Genomic DNA, 17,996 nt, shown 5'->3' on the forward strand with positions numbered 1-17,996 from the left:
TCATGGGTCACAAGAGTCAGACACGACTTAGCAACCACAGCACTACCATTATAAAATGTCTACTCTATGCACTGTTGTGTAGTCTTTCTACTTATCCTTCCACATCACAACACGTTCTACAACGTTTTATTCAAAATGAAAAGTCTTTTTTTATCATAAAAGTGTCAGAAGAATTAAATTTATGTGTTTGCTTGTAGTGTATGCATGAAATGTCTCTGGAAGGGTTCTGCAGATGCTGGAACACTGGTTACCTCTTGAGGCAGCCAGATGGAAGGTAGACGTGGATGAAGAGGAGACTGCTGTGTAACCTCTTGTACTCTTGATTATGACTATATAAATGTGTTATTGACTTCAAAAATAATTAAATTTTTAAAATGAAACTAATTCATCCTCATTATAAAAAAATACAGGCATAAAGTAGAAAATAAATTCATCTTTAAGCTCAATACTCAGAGATAACACCGTTAACATTTTTGCTCTATTTGTTCCAGACCTTCATCTATGAGTACAGACATACATGCAGATATGTTTTACCAAAATAGGACGAGGCCGTATGGGGCTGTTTTGTCACCTGTGTTTTGCACTTAGGGTGAATCATGGACAATGTTCCATGCAGCCTCATTTTAAATGTCAGCAAGGTTATCAGTCATATTAAGGTGGCCAGTTTCCAAAGGAATATTTCTGGATAGACTGAGTTCAGCACCTAGATATGCAGTGCTAGTTGATACCAGGGTTATTTTATTAGGAGACTCAGATGAAATTATGGTTGTGAAAGTGGTTTGTAAAGTATAGAGCATATAAGAATCTGTTTTAAATTCTGGCCTCTTAACTGGCTGTGTCAGGAAGAATGGTAGAATCAAAACCAGTTGGTCCAGCTTCTTTCTAATGTTGGCTCACAGAGCTGACACCTCCCTATTGCGGTCTTCATTTACACACTCATTTACTTATTTATATTTTGAGTCTTAGTTGTGGCATGTGGGATCTAGTTTCCTCATCAGGAATCAAACCTGCATTGGGAGTGCAGTCTTAGCCACTGGACCACCAGTAAGTCCCTGCACTCATCTTTAAAGCTGAGAGTTTTAAGGAAAGGTTAAGAGCACCAAGTGTTAGCACGGATATGGAACGGAAACTCTGCTAAATGTCTTACAGCTGGTGGGAATGTGAACTGGGACAAACTTTTTGGAAAAAGAGGTGGTATCTACTAAAGCTGATCATGTAAGATACACTGTGGCTCAGAAAGGCCTCCCCTGCTTATACAGTGAACACAAATGCAGGCAGATTTCATCACATGACTTATTAATAGAATGTTCATAGCAGCACTATTTATAAGCATCCCAAACTAGAAACTTCCCATATGCCTATCAGTAGTTAAGTGGATAAATTATAATATTGTCACACAATACAAGACTATCCAACAATATGAATCTATCTTACAAACATGTTGAAACAAAGGAACTTGGCTCAAGATGAGAACACAAACTGTTTCACTTAGCTCTACTGCTACATAACAAACTGTTCCCAAACTTAGCGTCTTTAAACAACTGGTTGTTCTTCATGATTGAGTGGCTAGTTGTCCAGTTTCTCTTCTGATGTCATCAGTGGCTGCATTCGGCTGTGGGTCTGGCAGGGCTGGAAGGTCCAAGGAGACCTTGTTCATCTGTGTAGTGGTTCTGGCTTCTTTTCCACAGGGCCTCAGTTACCTCTCCAGTGTGGAGGCCTCGGAGCAACAAGAAGGTTCCAAGAGGGTAAAAGTGAAGCTGCAAGCTCTAAGGCTGAACCTCAGACTTGCATAGCATTTGTTCCTCTGCATTCCGTCGGTCAGCCAAGTCAAAGGCCATCGTAGATACAAGGAAAAAACAGACCATCAATAGACTACCATTGATAATGATAATAGATTACCATTATTGCCAAATTCAGAATAGTATTGCCAAATTCAGACTTAAATTGAAGAAGGTAGGGAAAACCACTAGACCATTCAAGTATGACCTAACCAAATCCCTTTTGATTATACAGAAGTGACAAATAGATTCAAGGGATTAGATCAAATGGACAGAGTGCCTGAAGAACTATGGACGGAGGTTCGTGACATTGTATGGAGGCAGGGATCAAGACCATCCTCGAGGAAAAGAAATGAAAAAGGCAAATGGTTGTCTGAGGCCTTACAAATAGCTATGAAAAGAAGAGAAGTGAAAGGCAAAGGAGAAAAGGAAAGATATACCCATTTGAATGAAGAGTTCCAAAGAATATCAAGGAGAGACAAGAAAGCCTTCCTTAGATCAGTGCAAAGAAATAGAGGAAAACAACAGAATGGGAAAGACTAGAGATCTCCTCAAGAAAATCAGAGATACCAAGGGAACTTTTCATGCAAAGATGGGCACAATAAAGGACAGAAATAGTATGGACCTAACAGAAGCAGAAGATATTAAGAAGAGGTAGCAAGAATACACAGAAGAACTATACAAAAAAGATCTTCATGCCTCAAATAACCATGATGGAATGATTACTGGACTAGAGTCAGACATCCTGCAATGCAAAGTCAAGTGGAGGTAATGGAATTCCAGTTATTTCAAATCCCAAAAGATGATGCTGTGAAAGTGCTGCACTCAACATGCCAGCAAATTTGGAAAACTCAGCAGTGGCCACAGGACTGGAAAAGGTCAGTTTTCATTCCAATCCCAAAGAAAGGCAATGCCAAAGAATGCTCAAACTACCGCATAATTGCACTCATCTCAAGCACTAGTAAAGTAATGCTCAAAATTCTCCAAGCCAGGCTTCAACAGTATGTGAACCTTGAACTTCCAGATGTTCAAGCTGGATTTAGAAAAGGCAGAGGAACCAGAGATCAAATTGCCAACATCTGCTGGATCATAAGAAAAGCAAGAGAGTTCCAGAAAAACATGTACTTCTGCTTTATTGACTATGCCAAAGCCTTTAAGTGTGTGGATCACAACAAACTGGAAAATTCTTAAAGAGATGGGAATACCACACCACCTGACCTGCCTCCTGAGAAATCTGTATGCAGGTCAGGAAGCAACAGTTAGAACTGGACATGGAACAACAGATTAGTTCCAAATAGGGAAAGGAGTACGTCAAGGCTGTATACTGTCATCCTGTTTATTTAACTTATATGCAGAGTACATCATGAGAAATGCTGGGCTGAATGAAGCACAAGCTGGAATCAAGATTGCCGGGAGAAATATCAATAACCTCAGATACACAGATGACATAACACTTAAGGAAGAAAGCAAAGAATTAAAGAGCCTCTTGATGAAAGTGAAAGAGGAGAATGAAAAAGTTGGCTTAAAACTCAACATTCAGAAAACGAAGATCATGGCATCTGGTCCCATCACTTCATGGAAAATAGATGGGGAAACAGTAGAAACAGTGACAGACTTTATTTTTTGGGCTCCAAAATCACTGCAGATGGTGACTGCAGCCATGAAATTAAAAGACGCTTGCTCCTTGGAAGAAGTTATGACCAATTTAGACAGCATATTAAAAAGCAGAGACGTTACTTTGCCAACAAAGGTCCATCTAGTCAAAGCTATGGTTTTTCCAGTAGTCATTTATGGATTTGAGAGTTGGACTATAAAGAAAGCTGAGAGCAGAAAAATTGATGCTTTTGGACTGCAGTGTTGGAAAAGATTCTTGAGAGTCTCTTGGAGAGCAAGGAGATCGAATCAGTCCATCCTAAAGGAAATAATTCCTGAATATTCATTGGAAGGACTGATGCTGAAGCTGAAACTGCAGTGCTTTGGCCACCTGATGTGAAGAACTGACTCATCTGAAAAGGCCCTGATGCTGGGAAAGACTGAAGGCCAGAAGGGAAGGGGAGTTCTATAGTCCCCTATTCTTGAGTTCTATACTTGCAATCCCTGTGTCAAAACAAAGGTCCTTATAGACTGAAAACAATCTCAATACCAATGTTGAAAACACACATCTGAAGGCACATTTCTGCTGCTGTCCTGAAAGATCAGATATTATTTCTGTTTCGGTGACTGAACACTCAGAATTCTTCAGGAACCTTCTTTAATAATCATTGTTCAGGAAGTCAGTGATAATCAGGACTTGTTCGATACTGTGAGGATACCAAAGATGTTCACTGCATCACAATACTTGCAGGTAGAAATGCTGCTATTTTAAAGAAAACACCCTTTTCCAGGTTATTTTTAACCTTTTAGAAAAAATAAAGGTCCTCATAAGATAGTTTAAGCCACCAAAAAAAACCAAATAAATATTTTAAAAAGGTCATAAATAATCACTATGCATTTTCCTTAAATATTAATATATAAATATTTTCAACTTATATAAGTAAATATATGAATTTTAAAAAATTTGCAATATAATTAGCCAGATTCCAAGGGCTTAAATACTTTTATAGAAAAAGGCTGGACTTTTCTGGCGGTCCAGTGGTTAAGACTCCACAGTTCAACTGCAGGGGCATGGGTTTGATCCCTGGTGAGGGAACTAAGATCCTGAATGCCATGTGTGCTGCACGGCCAAAAAAGAAAAAAAAAGTCAACTGTCTTTGGAAGGTTCCCTTATGTGATTTTAGAGGAAGAGACTCTAAAATGAGATGTTCCATGAACAAATGAATGCATTAGGGCATATAAGACTGAAATATCCTATAAAAACGTGCATTTATGAATCTATTTTCTACTTAAAATGCACAGATGAGGAATTTTTACATCAAGCAGGTGTAGAGTGTAGGGAAATGATTTAATTGGTAATAGAGCTGGGCTTGTCAGAGCCCTTTAATTTTCTCACATGCTGCTACTGCTGCTGCTAAGTCACTTCAGTCGTGTCCGACTCGGTGCGACCCCACAGACTGCAGCCTACCAGGGTTCTCCATCCATGGGATTTTCCAGGCAAGAGTACTGGAGTGGCGTGCCATTGCCTTCTCCGAATTTTCTCACATACATTCCCTCTAATCCGTCTTCCCTGAGACCCCCTCCCAACCCACTCCCTTAGATCCTGTCTTCTTCCTGAAAAAAAGGCTCAGTTGCAGCACTACTAGTTTAAGACTTGCTAGGACTTTCCCCGGAGAAGGCAATGGCACCCCACTCCAGTACTCTTGCCTGGAGAATCCCAGGAACGGGGGAGCCTGGTGGGCTGCCATCTATGGGGTCGCACAGAGTGGGACACGGCTGAAGCGACTTAGCAGCAGCAGCAGCAGCAGGACTTTCCCAGAGACACCTGTCTACTACTCCCAGGCCCCTTGTCAGGAGGATCTCCTTGGAGCCAAAAAGTTGATAACTGGTCTAGAAAAGATACAAACAATGTCACGGTCTAAGAATTTCTAAAGTGGACTTTGTGACATCATGCAGAGACTAAGGGGTGAGGCAAAGGGCTCCTCCCCACGTGTGTAACCTCGGGCAGAGGACTGCATGTCCCCAGGCCTCAGTTTTCTCATCTGTGACAGGGGACTAGCAGAACCACAGTGGGAATATGCGTGTTCAGCCATATGGTGCTCAGTGAGGCTCTTCCTCTCTCACCATGTCCTTCTAGGGCTCAAAAATCTGTAACTTAAGGGATCACAGGGAAGCTGAACAATGACTGAAGGGTTAGAAATCACCATCTAAGAAGAATGGGTGAAGGAGTGGTGAATGTGTCACATGGGAAGGACAGCATTTAGTCTGGGCAAAGAGGGCAGTGAGGAGCTGGGGCTGCCAACTGTGAGCATCCAGCAGCTTGCTTGGCATTTAACATGGTCCAATTCTCAGAACAGCCCTGTGAGGAAAGTAGGGTTATGAGCTCCATCTTCTAAGTGAGGAAATTGAGGTTTTTTAACTTTCCCAAGATCATCCAGTTGAATGGGGAAATGGAGAGTCCAACATGGTTCTGATGCTTTGCATCAGCTTAAGATGCTCCTCTCCGGTGGTGGAGACAGCATGGAGGAGCTGGCCCCAAAGAGGAGCAAGAGGGGGACATGGAAGATGGCTGTCAGGGACAGGTATCAGGGTCAGGCAGGGGCCAGAGAGGACTCTTTGGGACTCATCAGAAAGGGACTTTCTAGGCCTCAGCTGCCTTATGTGTGGGCTTGCCTGGAGGCAGGAGTGAGTCTACTTTCCCTGGAGGAAAGCAGGCTTGTGAGCACCAGGCTCGGGACCGATCTCCTGGGGACCACCCAGACAGATGGGAGCACTCTGCTCCTCTTCACCGAGGGGGGCTCAGTGGCCGGCACGGTTGAGTCCATCTTTCTACTTCTTTCTACGTGTTCCATTGTCATGGCAGGCACTCCCTTTGCCTCACTCTGGCCATCTCCCAGGAAGGGTTATATAAAACTAAGTAAAGATACTAAAATACACAAATGAAATTCTTCTTAGCCTTAATCTCTCGGTTCCCGTGTCCATGGAATGGGTCTGATGATCCGTCCGACTCCGGGCAGGCAGGGTGGCTGTCAGCCTCTTTGCCCGCCATTGCAGGCTTCCTGTTCATGCAGCACTTACCCGGGGGGCTTTTGCTTCCTGGCCCTAACTTTGACTCTTCACACTGGGAAGGGGCTGTGATTAGAGCTTAATCTCATGTCTGCAATCAATTTCTTCCATGGAGCTGCACTAACCTTTCCCATCTAGATAATTGTGAGGCAACCACAACAGTTTCTCTCTCCGCTACACTTTTTTCTTTCGTGGAGACATGGAAAAGGTCAATTCAGTAGACTCAGACCTGTGTTCTGACTCTCACAGACAGAGGCCTATCACTCTTACACCCACAGGTCATCATTCTGAGCTATAAACCTTTTTCTTTTTTTAAGAGAGATACACATTCCATGAACATAATGCAGTCCATCTCGGAAGGTAAGATGGCCTTGGGAGAAACACTCCACAGATAAAAGAGTGTGGGCCATCTCAAAAGGCGAGAGGCTCATAAACTCACTTTTCTTAAAGAGTAGTCCCCAACGCTCACTAAAAATTGTACTTGGATTTAATTTGAATTGAGAACCACATTTGAGTCCGTATTTCTAATCTCTGCACCTGATTTTGACTTCAATTGACTTCTAACACTGACATATCTTCCAAGGGAACCTAAGCCAAGAGCATCAGCTCCACATCACCCTCCCCTCAGGAGGACACGGAAAAACACAAAGTCACACTGAGAAAGAAGAGGCCACAGTTTGCTCTTGTCCACTGAAGGTCTCTTGGCCTCAGAATGCTGCCACTTCCCGCAGTTCCAGCCCTTGGCTGCGGTCCACCCTGAGTAAGTGAATTCCTCTGCTGAAACTCACACACAATAAGGAGACGGAGTCGGCCACCGCCAGGGAAGTCAAAGGTCCTGATCCATCCAGAGACAAGGTGAAAAGGCAGGCTGGGGAGGAAGGGGGAACCGGCATGTTAGACCAAGGGCGCCATATCATGGAAGGCAGCGTCTTTGTAAGAAACCTACAGAGATGAAGCGCGTGCTATATATACGCGTCTAACCCAGGTAAGAGAGGCACCCAGTGCCTCAGAGGAGCTTTCAGTGGGGAAGTCAAGCCCAGGTTGTCAGCACAGGATGTATTCCACCTGAAGTACACTGGACAACTGGGGCCTCGCTGCAAGGCCGTGTTAGAACGCTGCCCTCGGGCGCTTGCCCAGAGAACAAAGCGCAGAGCAAAAGGTAAGGATACTAATCTTCAGCTGCGGCGCCCCAGGGACTCGCTTTGTCCTTTCAGGACAAAGGCTGACAGGGCACCTGCGGGGCAGTTTGGGGCTGCTGACCCACTCTCCTCTGTCAGCATCTTGCAGGCTGCTCTTCTAAGAGCACAAGTGCACGCCTGGCGGGCAGAGCAGCGCTTTCACACCTGGTCCTCCCTGGTCTCGGTTTCCATCCCTGAATCTACAACAGCTGCTCCTCCAACACGCCCAGGTCAGGGTACCTGACTGCACTCACTGTGGAAGCCGCTAGACATGACCCCACACGTCTGAGGGGGGTGACCCTATCCTCCCCTGCTAGGAGCTGAGTTTCTGGGAGATGACTGTCGAAGGGATTTGGCTTGAGGGTCTCTAAATGAACACTAGCCCTGTGTCTGCCAGAAGCCAGTGTCTAGGGCAGAATAGTATGGAGACAGTGGGGTGCTGGTAAACTGGCTTTTTGGAAAGAAAAAAAACAAACCTTCATTCACAGCATTTGCCAATTTTTGTGATGTTAAATACTCCTGCCATGACCATACTAAATATTCCTGAATATTTAACAGTCAGCGAGTAGAAGCTGGCTCCGGCACACCAGCACATCGAGGAAACTGTGGCGAGCTGGCTCCCCAAAGCGTGTCTTTCTCTGGTGCTTTGCGTGACCTTACTACGATCCCAAACCTCAGCTGCAGAGTCAAGAGAGGCCAGAGTCTTTCTGAGACTATCCTTACCCCATATGTCGCCCCCACCAAACTGAGGCTCTCGTTTTAGCCCTTGAAAATGAATCTTAAAGCGGCAATTCTTGTTCTCTTTTCCAGACATTTTTAGCATCACAACTTAAAACATGATGAGGAACTTCAGGTAGAAAGAATGAAGGAACCAAATATATTTGAGCTTTTAGGAAGGTGTCTGTACATGATACCAGGGGTTACGTGGTGACAGCTTCTAGCCAGTTGGACAGGGAGTCTGATCTCGATGTCATCTCTTAACCACTATGGTGGTGGACAGTGGCAGGACATGGGTGACTCTCTATATGCTGAGCAATGGAAGAAAGAGTTTTAAAGAAACCTGTAGGACATCATGTATCTTTGAGAAGCAGAAGGGAATGGCAAACCACTTCAGTATTCTTGCCTTGAGAACCCCATGAACAGTATGAAAAGGCAAAATGATAGTATACTGAAAGAGGAACTCCCCAGCTTGGTAGGTGCCCAATATGCTACTAGAGATCAGTGGGGAAATAACTCCAGAAGAATGAAGGCATGGAGCCAAAGCAAAAACAATACCCAGTTGTGGATGGAACTGGTGATAGAAGCAAGGTCCAATGCTTCAAAGAGCAATATTGCATAGGAACCTAGAATGTCAGGTCCATGAATCAAGGCAAATTGGAAGTGGTCAAACAGGAGATGGCAAGAGGGAACGTCGACATTCTAGGAATCAGTGAACTAAAATGCACTGGAATGGGTGAATTTAACTCAGATGACCATTATATCTACTACTGTGGGCAGGAATCCCTTAGAAGAAATGGAGTAGCCATCATGGTCAACAAAAGAGTCCAAAATGCAGTATTTGGATGCAATCTCAAAAATGATAGAATGATCTCTGTTCGTTTCCAAGGCAAACCATTCAATATCACAGTAATCCAAGTCTATGCTCCAACCAGTAACGCTGAAGAAGCTGAAGTTGAATGGTTCTATGATGACCTACAAGATCTTTTAGAACTAACACCCAAAAAAGATGTCCTTTTCATTATAGGGGATTGGAATGCAAAAGTAGGAAGTCAAGAAACACCTGGGGTAACAGGCAAATTTGGCCTTGGAATACGGAATGAAGCAGGGCAAAGGCTAATAGTGTTTTGCCAAGAGAAGGGTCATAGCAAACATCCTCTTCCAACAACACAACAGAAGACTCTACACATGGACATCACCAGATGGTCAACACCGAAATCAGATTGATTATATTCTTTGCAGCCAAAGATGGAGAAGCTCTATACAGTCAGCAAAAACAAGACCAGGAGCTGACTGTGGCTCAGATCATGAACTCCTTGTTGCCAAATTCAGACTTAAATTGAAGAAAGTAGGGAAAACCACTAGACCATTCAGGTATGACCTAAATCAAATCCCTTAGGATTATACAGTGGAAGTGAGAAATAGATTTAAGGGACTAGATCTGATAGATAGAGTGCCTGATGAACTATGGACTGAGGTTCGTGACACTGTACAGGAGACAGGGATCAAGACCATCCCCATGGAAAAGAAATGCAAAAAAGCAAAACGGCTGTCTGGGGAGGCCTTACAAATAGCTGTGAAAAGAAGAGACGTGAAAAGCAAAGGAGAAAAGGAAAGATATAAGCATCTGAACGCAGAGTTCCAGAGAATAGCAAGGAGAGATAAGAAAGCCTTCTTCAGCCATCAATGCAAAGCAATAGAGGAAAACAACAGAATGGGAAAGACTAGCGATCTCCTCAAGAAAATTAGAGATACCAAGGGAACATTTCATGCAAAGATGGGCTCGATAAAGGACAGAAATGGTATGGACCTAACAGAAGCAGAAGATATTAAGAACAGATGGCAAGAATACACAGAAGAACTGTACAAAAAAGATCTTCATGACCCAGATAATCATGATGGTGTGATTACTCACCTACAGCCAGACATCCTGGAATGTGAAGTCAAGTGGGCCTTAGAAAGCATCACTATGGACAAAGCTAGTGGAGGTGATGGAATTCCAGTTGAGCTATTTCAAATCCTGAAAGATGATGCTGTGAAAGTGCTGCACTCATTATGCCAGCAAATTTGGAAAACTCAGCAGTGGCCACAGGACTGGAAAAGGTCAGTTTTCATTCCAATCCCAAAGAAAGGCAATGCCGAAGAATGCTCAAACTACCGCACAATTGCACTCATCTCACATGTTAGTAAAGTAATGCTCAAAATTCTCCAAGCCAGGCTTCAGCAATACATGAACCGTGAACTTCCAGATGTTCAAGCTGGTTTTAGAAAAGGCAGAGGAACCAAAGATAACATTGCCAACATCCTCTGGATCATCGAAAAAGCAAGAGAGTTCCAGAAAAACATCAATTTCTGCTTTATTGATCATGCCAAAGCCTTTGACTATGTGGATCACAATAAACTGTGGAAAATTCTGAAAGAGATGGGAATACCAGACCACCTGACCTGCCTCTTGAGAAACCTATATGCAGGTCAGGAAGCAACAGTTAGAACTGGACATGGAACAACAGACTGGTTCCAAATAGGAAAAGGAGTACATCAAGGCTGTATATTGTCACCCTGTTTATTTAACTTACATGCAGAGTACATCATGAGAAATGCTGGGCTGGAAGAAGCACAAGCTGGAATCAAGATTGCAGGGAGAAATATCAATAACTTCAGACATGCAGATGACACCACCCTTATGGCAGAAAGTGAAGACGAACTAAAAAGCCTCTTGATGAAAGTGAAAAAGAGTGAAAAAGTTGGCTTAAAGCTCAACATTCAGAAAACTAAGATCATGGCAACCAGTCCCATCACTTCATGGCAGATAGATGGGAAAACAGTGGAAACAGTGTCAGACTTTATTTTTGGGGGCTCCAAAATCACTGCAGATGGTGACTACAGCCATGAAATTAAAAGATGCTTACTCCTTGGAAGGAAAGTTATGACCAACCAATACGATAGCATATTCAAAAGCAGAGACATTACTTCACCAACAAAGGTCCATCTAGTCAAGGCTATGGTTTTCCAGTGGTCATGTATGGATGTGAGAGTTGGACTGTGAAGAAAGCTGAGCACTGAAGAATTGATGCTTTTGAACTGTGGTGTTGGAGAAGACTCTTGAGAGTCCCTTGGACTGCAAGGAGATCCAACCCGTCCATTCTAAAAGAGATCAGTCCTGGGTGTTCATTGGAAGGACTGATGCTAAAGCTGAAACTCCAATACTTTGGCTACCTCATGTGAAGAGTTGACTCATTGGAGAAGACTCCGATGCTGGGAGGGATTGGGGGCAGGAGGAGAAGGGGACGACAGAGGATGAGATGGCTGGATGGCATCACCGACTCGACGGACATGAGTTTGAGTGAACTCCAGGAGTTGGTGATGGACAGGGAGGCCTGGCTTGCTGCAATTCATGGGTCGCAGAGTCGGACACGACTGAGTGACTGAACTGAACTGAACTGAGAGGCAGGCTCCTTACCTCCAGTGTCTTGATTCCAGATCTTCACCTTGCAGTCATGTGATGAGGTAGCAATTGCAGGCATCGAGGCTAAAGCTCTGGGTAGAAAGATACAGGACGCAACAGTCTGGAAATGTCCCCTGTACTCACAGATTCTGCTCCGTGTCTGCCTCAGGTCCCACAGCTGCAAAGTAATGACAGGGGTAGCTTGCATACATATTTCCCAGCTTCAGACATGCTTCATTCTCCAGTATCCTCTCCACAGCCTCTCATGATGCCTCTACTCCCTCAACCTACCTCCTCACAGACACCCTTATCTTCATCCCTCCCATCCATCCATCCCTCAGGCAGTGACTATGTGTCAAACAAGCTAGGTTAAAGATGGTTTAACCAGAGGTTGTTGCCTTTTTCATTATCATCATGGCAGCACAGTGCGAGGACAGAAGGGGGTGGCCTATTTTCTACGACAGGTCGAGTGGCCTTATACCAGCCTCCTGGCATCTGTGGGTCCCATGGAGACCCCACAGTTAGGAACAGCTTCTCATAAGTATATACAGGTTCAGACCTTCTGATTTAATACCAAGACACTGACTCTTGGTATAGGAAGACTAGATTCTATAACAAGGGAGACGACAGTTCTGCCAGTCCACTCCTGTTGATACTAATCAGACTACACTTAAGAGAATAATGTTCACAGACAAGAGCACATGGAATTGTGTCCAAAAAAATAATGAAATCTCTGGACACTGAGTCGCTGTCCAAGGAATAATTGTAGGAGCTGGAAATGCAAATGCTTAGCTTGGAGAAGAAATGCTACATCAGAAGCCTGGGATTCAACACTTTAACCTACCACTTATGAGAAGTCTGGTCTTGTACAAGAGATTTCAACTTGCCATGCCTCTATTTCCCCATCTGTAAAATGGGAATTATAATAATACTGAACTAGCGAGATTGTTTAAGGATTAAATGAGATGATGCACATGATAAGCTCAGCCCAGTGCCTTGCACATAATGTCCAATAAAATGGGAGTTGTAGTGGTCCTGGATACTAGATACTAGTATCTAGTTTGGATACTAGATAAATCTTTTAACTAATATTTTACTGTGAGAAATCCAAGGTACTCTGGAGGAGCCAAGGCAATCTACCCTGAAATTAACTGCAAGGAAAGGTATAGGGGTTCAGGATGCAGTGGGCCCTTGACCAACACTAGAGCCCCAAACTTCCCAAAGAACTTGAATTCCTTTACTGTGACCACATGTGCAATGGGAACACACTTGATTCTTCAATCAGTTCATCCCTTTTCTAAATTCTACTGGGATCAGGGACATTAGCAGGTGGTTCTGTGTCTAACGCCTTCCTGTCTTGACTCCCATCACATTTCTCTTTTCTATGACTGATGCAGAGAGCTTAGGCAATGGAGTTTTCTTGAAAGAAGCATCCAGAATGCCAAGGATCATGTATAGATTGCACTTGGAATAGGCCTGAGACTTTAGTAGAGCCTGCCTGTATAGCTCAGGACAGGCAGGAGGCGAGAGGAAGTCATTTCTCGTCAGCACCCCGACACCTGGACCCCACAGTTTCTCACCGTTGCTTCACAGCCTTCCCCTTCAAAGCCGCTGCTGCAGGAGACACACTTGTGCCCATCCTCACTGACCTCGCAGTACGTCTGGATGTGCTGCTGGGTGGGAAATGTATGAGCTACCTGCAGCCCCCGACTGTCCCACAGTCTGAAAGAAATTACGGCAGCGAATGAGTTTGCAGTAAATGTGCTGAAATGCACCTGTAATTGCCTGTGAACGCTGAAGTCTTGGCTCTTTGCGGGCTTTGGCAAGTCAGAACGGAACGCTGGGATTTACCTAAAAATAGCAACATGAACCAGATCAATCTCAGGGATGGTAAAGCTGTCAGGAAATAACCAAACTGAATGACATCTGAGTTCTTTCTATTTTGAGATCTAATTAATGGGAATTTAGACCACGCATCTTAATTGTTCAAGTTAATTTGTTAATTTGGTCCCTTGGGGTACTACTTTCAACAGACAAGAGAGAATATTTCTGTGCCTGTGATTTAATAAAAATTTTCAAAGATACACATCATGATGGAGAGAAGCAGGCATCATTCCAGAGTCAGACACAGAAGATTTATAGGACTTGGCCAACTGACCCATGGGGTCAACTGGGGACCGTTTTGTTTTACCTCTTGTCTCAATTTTACTTCTTTATCTTCTTCCTACCATTTTCTAAGAAGAATCTCTTGAGATCCAATGTTTCTGGTCATGCTTTCTAGTCTAAGAAGGATTTACTTCATTTGACTTCCCTGATGGTGATTCTGAGGGCTGGGTGATTGAGAACACCTGGAGCCCAGTAAGGGCCACTTTAAGGGGTGGGACAAGCAAGCAACGGACCCTGAGGTTAATGAACACGTTCCCACAGTCAGGGCTGGCAGAATCAGCTGCTTCTAAAAACCAGCCAGAACAAGCTGACCTCCTGCCATTTAACCTCTATCCAGGTGATCTGCGGGGCCAGATCAGAGAGACACCAGCACTGGCAAAGTGCAGAGGAGGGGAAGGCCCTGGGCAAGGCACAGCAACGCGGAGAAGCAGAGCAGGAAGAGAGTCAGGTAAGCACGGGAGCCATAGACCTTCACCAGAAACACCTGCACTGCTGCTCAGTAAGCCCACCTGATGGTTTTATCCTCGGAGGTCTGGAGTATGTAATGTTCTCGGGGGACCCAGCACAAGTGAGTGACCTGGAAAAAGCAAAAGTTTCAAAACTTCTCCACACCATGCCATTTCTCCGCTGTAATTTCTGTAAATGTCACTAAAGAGCATCCCTGTCATCACTTCTCAAGGATGCTGAGCCTAGCACATCTGACTTAAGAGGGATTTTATGTGGTGCAGAGGCCCACCGGTCATGCTCAAGCTGCAGCTCCTACGTTATCAGCAGCAACGGAAGCACCTGGACCAGGCGTGAGCCTCGAAATGCATGCAGCACTCTCAGAGTGTCTGAAACCCAAACACCGCTGGCCGAGTGGCAGCTAAGGAGAGCGGCCTCTGCTTTCAAGTGGGACCGATTAAACACTAACTTGAGGCCTCCTCGGGTTCAGGAAGCGTGTCCCTGTTTCCCTTTATCCCTGCAGCCCCCTGCTGGATAGGCATGAAACAGTTTTCAAAACAACCCGAGGCAACACGGTTTTCACTTCTTCCAGCAGCCTACACAAATACGGAGGGCACAGGCGAGCACAGCTTGCCACTGGCAGTTGTCTTCAAAACTCGGAAAGATCACGTGACTAACGTCCGACAACCACTATAGGACACTGCCATGTCGGGTGATACAGTTCTCCCCATTTTATAAATGAAGACACCGAGACTTCTAGTAACTTTCTTGGGTTAATACAGCTAAAAAGTGATGTATCCATGCTTTAAACCCAGGTATGACTAAGCTCATAGGCAGTGGAGTTGACATCAGTCTGCTACCGGCAAACACTGGTCTTCATAAGCAAATCAAATTATACAAATAGCAAAAGGTCATGCTAATTTCTCTGCATAATGTTACATATACTGAACACATGATAAGCATAAACTGTGAGCTTCTGGAGGCCAGGAACCAAGCCCTGGGCCACTAACCCTGCTTCTGGCACAGTGCCTGGCCCACAGACGATATGGAATAACTATGTTTTGAAGGCATAAGTGAGGACACCATTTAAAACTCCAATATAAACTAGTGGAGTTGTTCTCTGGAGCAGAAGACCTTAGTTAGGGGCGAGCAGTAATTAGGACCCAAGACTCTAAGGCCTGGTCATGCAGTCTCCACGTCTCTCTCCTGGGCTCTTCCTCACCCCAGGCTCCCTTCTGTTGCCCTCCTCTGGACCAAGTTTGAGTTCGTACCAGGTTCCTGGAGACTGAAGCTCTCTCTGCACACTGTCCAGTCCCCACATCCCACAAGAGCAGGGTGTTGTCACGGGAGCCGGTACACAGTTGTGATGAATCTTAGGGAAAAATGGCAAGAACATGGTCCATGAAATGGACTTGGGACAGGGCTTTTCAGAAAAGTACCACAGTATTGGTGTTGGGAAGACGTTGGCTTTAACCTCACCTGGACTCACCGTCAGTCCAGTGACCACCATGGTGTGGCCAGAAAACTGCTGTCTCGGCTGTGAGGAGCTCTGTAAGTCCCACATCATGACCATCTTATCGCGAGAGGCGCTGAAGAACTGGCTTGATTTGTAAATACACGCTATCTGCTCAAAAAAAAAAAAAAAAAAGACAGCTCTAGTGTGCTTGTTTGGACGTTAAAAATGGAAAAAGCCTGGAGATAAAAGTGCTAGAGCCTGGTGTTCGCTCTCAGGCTGGTTCAGAATGCACTGTATCTGGCAGGTAAACAGAGTCTGTGCTCTGTGGCTGTCGCTGATACTGTCTCATTACGGTGGAGTTTGCTTCTCAATTTTTGGTTCATGTAGGTGGACTTCCGAGAGGGGAGTTACATAATCTGACATTCTCCATCATTTTTGCTGAAATCTCAGTCTACTCTGTCATGCTCTTTAACAATTAATTATTTACCTGTTTCTGGCTTTTAAAAAATTTCCCCAACTAGACTAAAAGTTTCCTCAGTATGGAGAGTTTGTCATTTTCTTAACTAAACACTTAGTAAGGCTTCGATACATGACCCTGGTGAGTTAGGACAGGGCAGGGGGAGTTAATCTCAGCTGTTCTCTATTTACTACCTGTGCTGTGCTATGTGCTAAGTTGATTCAGTCGTGTCCAACTCTTTGCAACACTATGGACCGTAGCCCACCAGGCTCCTCTGTCCCTGGGATTCTCCAGGCAAGAATACTGGAGTAGGTTGCCATGCCTTCCTCCAGGGGATCTTCCCAACCCAGGGATCAAACCCATGTCTCTTACATCTCCTGCACTGGCAGGTGGGTTAGCGCTACCCGGGAAGAGCTTAACGGTGACAAAAACTGTGTCTACTATGCCTGTGACTGTAGCTGAGTGAATGGTTTGCTCTGGTGCAAGTGGGGCTTCCCATGGTGACGTCAAATGAAACCTCTGCATTTTTCCTTAATACTGAAATATTCAACGACTCTTACTACCGAGAGCTACAGGCGTTCCTTTATTCAATTCCAAATTTCCTCGTGATGCTGATCATATGACAATTACCTTGGTGATTTCACGCTCATGTCCTTTGAACCTTTTCACCACATTCCCAGTTCTCCAGTTATAGGCCACAGCTGTCTGCAGAGAGTCAGTAGAATATTTTAGTTTAATTGATTTTTTTTGTTTAGCTCAAACTACAAGCCTTTATCTTGTTCTCTACCTAATTTCTCCATTTCTACCAAGGTTTTATTGTAGCTCCTCATGCTCCCCAAGTTTGAGCTCTCTGTCTCTTCCACAGCCACTGGGCCACTCCACGGAAGCATCTGGGCCTTAATGATGGGTTTGGGATAACACTCCCCAGGGGCATCTGGTTTAGTTTGAGGTTCTGGGTGTAGATGCTGAAGGAAAATCTACATGGGATTAGATTTTTTTTCTCTACTTAAAAAAAAAAAAATTACCATCTTAATCATTTTTAGATGTATAATTTAGTAGTGTTAAAAGTATATTCAGTGATGTAGGACTGTATAGGTAGATCCAGACGGTATGATGTTGTTTTAGGGGCTGAAGGGGAGAAACGAAAAGTGTTTTACTCTTTTTCTAAAGTGTTGAAGTCTTTCTAATGTAGCTATTTTTCTTGTTGCATCTTTTCTACTTCAGTACATCTGGTGTGCTGGGTTAATGGCTAGTACTGTATTGGCTCCGTGGAAACATGTCTGTGAAAAGAGTATGTAGTGGCTTCTTTCAAATTGTTAGATGCTGAATATGTTCACTTTTAAATCCCAATTCTGTCCCGATCTTACAGATGCTACTGTACTTGAATGGTTAATAAAACTGCACAGTGCTGTTAAAAAAAAAAAAAAAAGTATATTCAGGGAATTCCCTGGTGCTCCAGGGGTTATGATTCTGCACTTCCAGTGCAGGGGGCATGGGTTTGATCCGTGGCTATTTCAAATCCTAAAAGATGATGCTGTGAAAGTGCTGCATTCAATATGCCAGCAAATTTGGAAAACTCAGCAGTGGTCACAGGACTGGAAAAGGTCAGTTTTCATTCCAATCCCAAAGAAAGGCAATGCCAAAGAATGTTCAGACTACCGCACAATTGTACTCATGTCACATGCTAGCAAAGTAA

The 17,996-nt window shown here is 44.2% G+C and overlaps 1 protein-coding gene across 8 annotated transcripts in view; it reads right to left on the bottom strand.

Moving 5' to 3' along the window:
* Window positions 1-418: 418 nt before the first annotated feature.
* Window positions 419-17,996, bottom strand: part of WDR31 (WD repeat domain 31) — a 30,033-nt gene continuing 12,455 nt past the window's right edge. For 4 of the 8 annotated variants that reach the window (XM_027550545.1, XM_027550542.1, XM_027550543.1 and 1 more), the window contains 8 exons: window positions 16,931-17,005; window positions 15,867-16,011; window positions 15,659-15,759; window positions 14,453-14,520; window positions 13,358-13,499; window positions 11,793-11,955; window positions 7,226-7,305; window positions 419-1,804 (listed from right to left, as the gene is read on the bottom strand). In XM_027550545.1, coding sequence (XP_027406346.1) covers window positions 1,697-1,804; window positions 7,226-7,305; window positions 11,793-11,955; window positions 13,358-13,499; window positions 14,453-14,520; window positions 15,659-15,759; window positions 15,867-16,011; window positions 16,931-17,005 — 882 coding nt within the window. In that variant the 3' untranslated portion in view covers window positions 419-1,696. Of the gene's footprint in view, window positions 1,805-6,906; window positions 7,306-11,792; window positions 11,956-13,357; window positions 13,500-14,452; window positions 14,521-15,658; window positions 15,760-15,866; window positions 16,012-16,930; window positions 17,006-17,996 lie in introns of those variants that run through there. The other 4 variants (XM_027550547.1, XM_027550546.1, XM_027550548.1 and 1 more) reach the window with 3 other exon arrangements.

This window comes from Bos indicus x Bos taurus, chromosome 8 (assembly GCF_003369695.1).
Source record: "Bos indicus x Bos taurus breed Angus x Brahman F1 hybrid chromosome 8, Bos_hybrid_MaternalHap_v2.0, whole genome shotgun sequence".
Taxonomy (NCBI): Eukaryota; Metazoa; Chordata; class Mammalia; order Artiodactyla; family Bovidae; genus Bos; species Bos indicus x Bos taurus.